The sequence below is a fragment of the Lissotriton vulgaris genome, chromosome 4_2, assembly GCF_964263255.1.
Source record: "Lissotriton vulgaris chromosome 4_2, aLisVul1.2, whole genome shotgun sequence".
Classification (NCBI taxonomy): Eukaryota; Metazoa; Chordata; class Amphibia; order Caudata; family Salamandridae; genus Lissotriton; species Lissotriton vulgaris.
In genome coordinates, this window is record NC_141692.1 from 14,723,535 (window position 1) to 14,733,722 (window position 10,188).

General features: G+C 47.2%; 1 protein-coding gene across 1 annotated transcript in view; it reads left to right on the forward strand.

Moving 5' to 3' along the window:
• The window catches only part of LOC147718136 (acyl-coenzyme A amino acid N-acyltransferase 1-like), a 159,702-nt gene extending 152,716 nt beyond the window's left edge, over nt 1-6,986 (forward strand). The window contains exon 3 of the mRNA XM_086919210.1: nt 6,390-6,986. Coding sequence (XP_086775336.1) covers nt 6,390-6,986 — 597 coding nt within the window. The remainder of the gene's footprint in view (nt 1-6,389) is intronic.
• The last annotated feature ends 3,202 nt before the right edge of the window (nt 6,987-10,188 follow it).

Genomic DNA, 10,188 nt, shown 5'->3' on the forward strand with positions numbered 1-10,188 from the left:
TGCACTCAAGCATCAGGGTGGCCGGTGGGTCAGAAAGAGCTTCAATGCTGAATGCCTCATCAGCAGGTGATCTGGGCCGGCATGGATGTTGGTGCTCGTCCACCCTCACGGGTCCTATTTGGGTGCCTCTGTAGCTAGGAGGCACACTGCGGCAGTGGCCTCGTTGAACCATTGCTCACTGCGCTGACTGCAGAGGGGAGCAGGCAGTACACAAGATACAAGGTCCTGTTAGGTCTAGGACACCATCTCTGTTCTCAGGCCCCAGAGTGGTTGGTAGGGCCGGGTGCCCCATACGGTTAAGTTGTCACAGGAAGGCAATCTGGGCCACATTGATGTTGGCCCCCGTCCACACTTTGGGTGCCTCCCAAGCTGGAGATACACCACGGCATTGGCCCGGCCGTTGCATTTCCTCACTGCAGGCAGAGTCTCTGCTCCTACCAATGGGCAATGAGTGGCCCAGTAATGTCAGAGAATGTGGGGGCGCTTAAGACGCTTTACGAAATATCGAGGATGGTCTCTCGAACACAGAATACTGCTGGGCGGCCATCTTGGCCACGTCTCCGAATACAGTAACAAACTTGATATCAGCATAGGGTTGGGAGGCTGCTCTGTACACTTCTGAGTACCCATGCTCCTCTCCATCGTACCCTGAATCTCAGTGGTTAAGATGGTATTCCTCTCCTGCTGCCTTTATGTGTGCCTGTTCCTGACAACTGCTTTTTTTGCCTAGACAGGTTGAGGTGTATACACTGGTCTGGGTTAGAAATCACAGTTGTGTAAAATTAGATAAACTAAAACTTTCATGGTTTGAGGAGATGGGGGTTAGGGGGATTGTGCTGCCAAACCTGTTCTTAAATTGTGCCGCAGCCCAAATTCAACATGTGGTTTGCTGGTTTCAGGATGGTCCTAAATTGGAAAGGTAGCTGGCAGCAGGTATGCATTCAAATCACAAGTTACCGGATCAGTTTGTAATGGGTGGGGGAGCCATTAGAGGTTTACTGTATTTAATCCATCAGATAAGAGAAACCCGGCACAGGGGGGTAATCAGATTCCAAAAAGAGCGCCGGTTTCTTTGACTCTTCCCTGTGGTCCCTGAAACCTCCTGAAATGAGCTTGCATAGTGGCATATCAACAAGGCACAGCGGTAGAATTTTCGCCGCTTTAGCATTTATTTTGGGATGAAAAACAGCGATAATTCTAATGCCCTATCTGCATGGACACGCTAATGAGTGAATCCATGCCTTTGTGCCCATTTGCTTAGCGCTTCGCCTTGCATCGCTAAAGAAATGCGAGGTAGGCGTTCCTGCGTGAAACTCAGGGGGAATAATTGCTAACATGGCTACTCTCTATCAACTAGTTGATTGCTAACATGCCTTGCAACATTAAATGTAGCACTAACTGGGTATTTCACCAGTTCCTTACGCCTGATAATTACATGACTTAGCTATTTGTTGAATGGGAGATGGATCACAATGCTATATCCACCTCTCCCTATTTACAAGGTTTTCTCAGTGTGTTTGTCATATTGATATTAGATAATATTCCTGCGATATTTTATGCCTAACCCCGTTTTTGCCGGGATTTCTATCTCCTCGGCGATGCGCGTTGTAAATATTGCGCTGACCGGGAGATAGAACTCGGCGTTAGGTGGTGTTAGGATTTTGTACGCTATATGCGGCCAGCGATAATTATCTCTGCCGCTTGCTGATAGTGCCCATATATGGCCTTCCTTTGACGGCAGGTGGAGGCGTGTATAACTGCAAGGGGTCGGTCTATCAACAACAGATTCATATCCTCTTTTGAGGGGGAGGAGCAGTTTAGATCGGGGCCTGGGCGGTTTCTGTAGTACTTAAGGTTGGCACATATGGCCCAAGATATGTAGGTCTCCTTTACGAAAGTACCTAAGGAACACATAGCATGCAGCAGCTACAAAGATGACCAGGTGAAGATAATTAGACCTGTATGCTGCATTGGTGCAGGATAGAGGTTGGAACACAGACACACAAGATATCACTGGGCTCCAGAATTGTCAGCATCTGAATGGAAGAAGGCCTGTGAACAAGTCCAAAATGCACATATCCCCAAACATTAGATTTAAACTGGTACAATTTCACGACCTGCATAGGACATATCGGGCCCCACTGAAGCCAACTCTTGAGTGTGGTAGTTGTGGGCTGATTGTGTCTTATGTTTTTGCACCTAACCTAGACCTGTCTGTACCTTGAAGGATTTTGGAGGGAGGTAATGGAGATTTTGCGAAATGTTAATTGGATTTTCCTAGATAATTCCATAAAAGTATGTTTGCTTGGAATAGTCCTGAAACGAAAATGGGTACAATGGCACCCTGAATGGTGCAAAACACAATATGACCCGATCCTACTTCAAGAACAGATTCACTTGGATTTCTACGTGTCGTTAGCTCTCACAATTTTGTGTGCTATGTTGGCAGTTATTCATATACCGTCTACCACTATGATGCCCAAAGGGATGGTGCTGGCCAGAATGGGGATCCATTGAGTGTCTCCCAGTGCACCGCAAGTGACTACATGGAAAAAGGTCTTTCTTGAGTGGGCCCTTGCCAATATATTAAAATCAATGCAGAGATGAAAATCTTATGGAGGGCCTTGCTGTATGCAGTGAAATGCTAACTGGTTGCATTGGTCCCTCAAATAACAGGCCACCTTGAAATGCAATAGGGGTGTATCTAAGATGACATATGGGAAATGAAAAATGATGGCCATTTTGGTGGTGCTATGTTATGTTTTTTTACGAGCTATTGAGTCGGAACTGTACGTGTATTGCACTCTTGTATGCAAGAAAACATTAAACCGTTTCAAAAACAGGGCGAATAAAGTTTAGGGATCAGAGGTGGGTGCATTTTAGGTGTGATGAGGGGATTGTCTGAGTCAGGGGTGGAGGTTGTGAAGGGTCAGCGAATTAAAAGCATCCATAAATATTGTTTGACAATGTAAAAGACATACATCTGAGGTAAAGCACTGAAATAAATACCACCAATAACCATTGCATTGACACTTTAGAAAATAATTAAGCATTCAAAAGCAATACAAAAAAGATATTCTAGGAATTTATTTCTTTGAAATAGTAAAAAGCATTAGTTCGGAAAATCTCCATTAAACAGTATAGGTACATTGGTTTCTCACTGATTGCATTCTATGAAATCGTTTTTCTATTAAATCATATTCAACTGGGCTTTAAGTGGGCAGGGTCTTGTCGGTGCAGAGTACCAGCAGTTTTTTAAAGGGGGCTCGAAACAGGTGACTATCGGGCTCTGTTTTGTGACCTGGTACAGGCGGACTGCAGTGACAGCAGGCACATCGATGTGCGCTGCTCACGCTGCTCTTCTCACTAGTGTGCGCTGCCCACACTGCTCACTTCTCACTAGTGTGCGCTGCTCACACTGCTCACTTATCACTAGTGTGCGCTGCCCACACTGCTCACTTATCACTAGTGTGCGCTGCCCACACTGCTCACTTCTCACTAGTTTTCGCTGCTCACACTGCTCACTTCTCACTAGTGTGCGCTGCTCACACTGCTGTACTCACTATTGTGCGCTGCCCACACTGCTCTCTTCTTACTGGTGTGCGCTGCCCACACTGCTCACTTCTCACTAGTGTGCGCTGCTCACACTGCTGTACTCACTATTGTGCGCTACCCACACTGCTCTCTTCTTACTGGTGTGCGCTGCCCACACTGCTCACTTCTCACTAGTGTGCGCTGCTCACTTATCACTAGTGTGCGCTGCCCACACTGCTCACTTATCACTAGTGTGCGCTGCCAACACTGCTCACTTCTCACTAGTTTTCGCTGCTCACACTGCTCACTTCTCACTAGTGTGCGCTGCTCACACTGCTGTACTCACTATTGTGCGCTGCCCACACTGCTCTCTTCTTACTGGTGTGCGCTGCCCACACTGCTCACTTCTCACTAGTGTGCGCTGCTCACACTGCTGTACTCACTATTGTGCGCTGCCCACACTGCTCTCTTATTACTGGTGTGCGCTGCTCACACTGCTCACTTCTCTCTAGTGGAGAAGTTACGGCATGACGTCAAACCGGGTGAGTGTTGTAGGGGAAGGGAAATCCTTTAAAGAGAGACATTTTCTCTCAAACTTTCCTTTCTCATTTTGAAATTCAGGAGCAGCAACACTGTTGAGGTGTCATCAGGGCTTTACGTGTAATATAATAAACAAGCCATAGTAGCTGCTAATTTATCTTATGCAAATAACAAACATTGGCAAAGCAAATAGTCCTAACTTGTTGCAGGTATGATGGTACTTGTTGTATCATATATCTGGATGCAATGACAGAAACAGCAAAATTCAAGTTGGACGTCACACTACGCTAAGCACAGATTTATTACTTATGTGTTTTAAGCCACGCCTTTTTGAGAGATCCCCCCAGTTTTTTCATCCCACTTAAAGCCCTGTTTAAAGTCGCTGGGCCTGACACTACTCTGTCTGTCACACTGAACTCTGAGGGGCATATTATCAACAAACAGCGATAATTATCGCTAAATGCGCTTAGCGCATTTTTTTTATCGCCACGCATCGCTGGATATTATCGCTGAGGATAACGTGCTATTAGCAACATTTATTTCTAAAGCAATAAAATATCAGGCGATAGTGGCTCAATACGTGAATATTGCTGGAAATCCAGCAATATTCAGGGCTTTATCACTAATGGGGAATTAACCTGATTATCCACCTCCCATTGGATATACAGGTTAAGTCCTGATCTGAGCAGGCGTTAGGTTCTGGCGATATTCGCGCTTAGCGCAAAAGTTTTGAATCGCTTTGCCTGCCTTGCTAATAGGCGATAGCTGTGTTAGCGACTGCTTTCAGTCACTAACAGGTTGGGTACGCCCACTTTGCATGTCATTAGTGATAAATATCGCTGACGTGCAAAGCGGGCTGCCCGCCACAATGTTAAATATGCAGGATGCGACCACCAGGGTGGCGGTCTCATCCTAATGGGCACAACGGGACCGTGACACCTCTGGCGGGCGGTCCCATTTACTATTAAGGGAAAAAGTCCTGCTAAAGTGGCGATATGGCCCTTGATAATATGCCCCCCACTTTTTTGGGGGGATGAATACAACGACAGGCACCTTCCAATTCCACCAATCAGAGAACCACAACACCCTGTCCCAAATACATTCTGATAGGCTACTGTAAATGCAGAGACTGTTAAGGCTCCTGTTAGTGGAATAGCTCATTTCTATCTTAGTTCGTCTGAAAAACTGCCTAGGTGAAACTAACAATGGTTAATTTTGGGATCTTATGAATACTTTATCTGGGTGATTGGATATTCAAAACAAATATACTTAAAAAAGGAATGGACTAAAAACGTACTGTGTCAATAATAATTACAAATCCCATTTATACCTTAACGAACATTTTTGGTAACAAAAATGACATTTAAAGGCAATAATTTTAGTCTGTACCAGACATAAGAATTATATTGCTTTTATTCTACGTTCTCATGACTGCATTGACCTTATCAAACTAATAGAGAGTTGTAGGTCAGAAAGAGAAAGTACCAGAATAAACACATTTTATGTTTTTGAAGAACTGGGTGGTGTTTATCATACTAAGGGGACTATCAGCATATTGGGCAGATCGCCACCCCAGGGCTGGAGATGGCCACCGCTGGCCCGGAAGTGCAATCCGCCCGCCAAATGTCCCTTGTTCACCCCTGTCATATTAGTATGGCGGGGGCACCGCGGCAGACGGGAAGAGATCTTTCGCATTTCCGCGGTCAGATTGCCGACCAGGTGGAAAAGGGACATAATATGCACCGCCATCCATATTACTATGGATGCGGTTGGATGCCTTTCCCTGGTGGAGGCTCCGCCATGGAAAGGCATGTGAGAATACACTGTTGGGCCCGTTATGAGACCCCGGAGGGGTGGGATGGTGGGGGGCTGCGCCATTGGCATGTACAAGGTGGCAGGCCAATGCACATTGTGCAGGCCAATGCACAACATACATTTTTGGCATTGTGGCGGATGCTGCACAAAGCACCGTCCGCCACAATGTTAAATATGCATGATGCGACCACCAGGGTGGTGGTCGCATCCTAATGGACACAGCAGGACCGTGACAGCTCTAGCGGGCGGTCCCGTTTACCGTTAAGGTGTTTGCCCACCATCGTATTAGGCCCAATAGTGTTGTTGTCAGCCCATGTGGACAAATTACCACTGTTCCTTAAGCTTGCCACCTCACCCATGATATTCACCTTTCAGTGGATGTCTTCAAGTCAGGATGTTCAATCACATATTCTGGCATTATTTTGTGATAAACCACTTATTTGTGGCAGAAATGCAAAAAAGACAATGGTATGTCCTAATCACAAATTTATTTTTTTCAGGTCTTGGGTCCCACTGTTGGTGTGGTGGCGACGTGCAAAGGAGCGGAGATTGCTTTGGCCATGGCTACATTTCTAAAACAGGTGGGAGCCACAATTTGCATCAATGGGTCCAACGGCATTACCGCCATGACACTGCGCTACCAGGACCTCTGCATTACAGGTCCTGCTTATATGTTTGAGTTTGTTCGAGGCATTTTTTCAGGGGCAGTGAATATACTTGATATTCATGTGGATCCAAGGGCACCGAAGTATCAGGACAGTCTGCTCCCCGTGGAGAGAGCCTTGGGTCCCATACTCTTCATCGTGGCCAGTGACGACAGAACCTTAAAGAGCAAACTGTGTGCGGATGAGGCACTGCTGCGGCTGAAGAAGAACGGGAAGACAAATGGTCACCTCCTGTTGTACCCAGGTGCTGGACACTTAATTGAGCCTCCAGGGTCCCCCTTCTGCAGAATATCCTATGTATCCAATTTACCCAAGCCGTTGGTGTGGGGAGGGGAGTTGGAAGCCCATAGCAGGGCACAGGAACATTCCTGGAAGGAGATACAATGCTTTCTCCATCATCACTTAGGACTCCAAAAGTTTAGCAAGCTGTGAAAGCCTGTATATCTTTGAATAGAAATAAAAATAAAAAGTTGTAAGAGCATGATCGATTTTCTGAAACACACGAAAACCAACCAAACAATAAAATTTTCTCTTCGCCCTTGAAAATTTTTTCAGATGTATGGTATGAATTTTGCTTCTATAATTGAGGGATGCATAAATGCACAAAGCATGGAAATTCATGAAACATGTTTGGGTTACTGTATCTGAACAGGTCAAGTCAAGTAGTCAAGTAAGTAATTTATATAGCGCTCTACATACCCAGAGGGTCTCAAGGCGCTTGAGGAAGGGTGGAGAGTTACTTGTCGAATATCCAGGTTTTAAGCTGTTTTCTGAAGGCTAGGTGGTTTTGAGTAAGGCGGAGGTGAATGGGAATGGAGTTCCAGGTTTTAGCCGCTAAGTAGGAGAAGCATCTACCCCCCATGGTGGTTTTGTTATTGCATGGAACAGCAACGAGTGCTTGGTTGGAAGAACGTAGTTGGCGGGAGGGGGTGTAGAAGGATAGTCGCGTGTTGAAGCATTCGGGTCCAAGTTCGTAGAGGGCTTTGTGTGCGTGGGTGAGGAGGCGGAACGTTATCCTCTTATTGACGGGGAGGTCTTTCAGGTGACCGGAAATGTGGTCTTTGCGAGGGATGTCTAGTATGAGTCTGGCTGAAGCGTTTTAGATGCGTTGGAGTTTTTTCTGAAGTTTTGCGGTGGTTCCGGCGTACAGGGTGTTTCCGTAGTCCAGGCGGCTTGTAACCAGTGCGTGTGCGACCGTTTTTCTAGTTTCGGTGGGTATCCAGCGGAATGTTTTTTTGAGCATGCGAAGAATGTTGAAGCATGATGATGAAACGGCGTTGACTTGTCTGGTCATCAAGAGTGAGGATTCCAGAATGACGCTCAGGTTCCGTGCGTGGTCCGTTGGGATGGGTGCTTTTCCTAGGGCCGCTGGCCACTAAGAGTCGTCCCAGGCGGAAGGGGAGGTACCTAAGATGGGGACTTCTGTCTTGTCCGAGTTCAGTTTTAGACGGCTGTGCTTCATCCATTCGGCTACTTCTTGCATCCCTTCATGTAGGTTAGTTTTGGCGGTGTTTGGGTCTTTGGTGAGTGAGAGGATCAGTTGAGTGTCATCAGCATAGGAAATGATGTTGAGGTTGTGTTGGCGTGCGATGGCCGCGAGGGGGCTCATGTATACGTTGAAGAGAGTAGGACTAAGTGATGATCCTTGTGGCACGCCGCAGATGACTTCGGTGGCCTCTGACTTAAACGGTGGGAGGTGGACTCTGAGTTCTTCCGGCAAGGAACGAGGTGATCCAGTCCAGTGCTTTTCCTTGAATTCCGATGTTGTTGAGGCGTTGTATAAGGGTGCTATGACAGACTGTGTCAAAGGCTGTGGAGAGGTCAAGGAGGATGATGGCGACTGTGTCTCCGTTGTCCAGTAGTGTTCGAATGTCGTCTGTTGCTGCGATGAGGGCGGTTTCTGTGCTGTGATTGGCTCGGAAGCCGGACTGTGAGGAGTCAAGGGGTTTGTTGGTTTCGAGGAAGGCGGCGAGCTGGTTGTTGACGGCTTTCTCAATGACTTTGGCCGGGAATGGTAGGAGCGAGATGGGGCGGTAGTTTTTGAGTTCGGTGGAGTCTGCTGTGGGTTTTTTCAGAAGGGCGCTGAGTTCGGCGTGTTTCCACATGTGCAATGGTCCAAGTTACACACATGTGCAACAAAATGGGTTTGGATGTGCGTGTGGCTTGGCCAATTGTGACACATCCTTGTCCTCTAAAGTATGTGCAGCAGTTAGATGGCTATACATAACGCTTCTAGATGTGCTCCTGGTACCTGCCAGAAAAACCTTAGTTCACGTACTTGTCACCTCTCGCTTGGACTATGGTAATGCACTCTACATAGGCGCTAGTAGCTTCTTCAGTGCCCAGACCACAGCAAATGCCTCTAGCTCAGTAGCACTCCACCTCTGTTCCCATGGAAGTAACCTTATACTGATGAAGAATACAGTTTGATCTCGGCCCTCCTCATTTATCTGTGACAAAACAGCCCCCACACCATGTTCTGAAGCGTCTGTCTGAATGATGAACTCTCTTGAGAAGTTGGGTGCCAGGAGCACAGGCACCGTGGCACCCAACAGGCGCCGTGGCGCCGTGGCACATGGCAGACTTCAGGGCCTCAAAAGCTTTCTGACAGGTGTCAGTCCAAATCACTTTCTTTGGCTGTTTCCTGGAAGTCAGCTCTGTCAAGGGGGCAACAATGTTGCCATACCCCTTGAAAAACCTCCTGTAATATACCTGTGAGTCCTAAATGGCCCTCACACCTGTCTGGGTGTTGGGGGCTCCCAATCCAGGATGGTTTCAATCTTGGGTTGAAGGGGTGCCACCTGTCTGCTCCGAACTTGGTGTCCCAAGTACACCACGGAACCCTGCCTGATCTGGCACTTACTCACCTTGAATGTGAGGCCTGCCTTCCACAGCGCCAACAACACTTCCCAGAGGTGGAGCAGATGTTCCTCCCAACTGGCACTAAACACTGCAATGTCATCCAGATAGGCAGCACTGATCTCATCCAGTCCAACCAACACCTGATTGACCAACCTCTGAAAGGTGGCAGGGGCATTCTTCATCCCAAAGGGCATAACACAGAACTGGAAATGCCCATCTGGTATGGAGAATGCTGACCTCTCCTTTGCCCCATCAGTCAAGCGATCTGCCAATACCTAGACGTCAAGTCAAACGTGCTGAGGTACTGTGCAGCCCCTAGCCGATCAATGAGCTCATCAGCTCTGGGGATGGGGTGTGCATTGTCAATTTACCGACCTGATTATTCCCGGCACTGCCGAAACTAGGATATTCCCATTCTGCTACCACTACTCAAGCAGCCAACACTAAAGTATACTCACAGTGTACTTGCTACCGGAGCACCGGGAGAGGGGGGATAAATGAGAGAAAGTAGAAAACAAAAGGATACCACTTCTGGGCTCCGCCTGTTCTGTTCTTATTGGCGTGTAACTGAGTCTGCACCTGGAGCAAGAGATAAGCAACAACCATTGGTCATTCAATACATATATGTGTATTTATATGGACATGCATATGCACGCCCTGCGCCATGTGTATAAGACATTCCCTTACCAGTTCACGATTCCTGCAAGCTTGTTATGTAATCCAGGCTCCAATATCCATAGGTTGTGTTCAGGAACATCCAAACGAAAGAAAC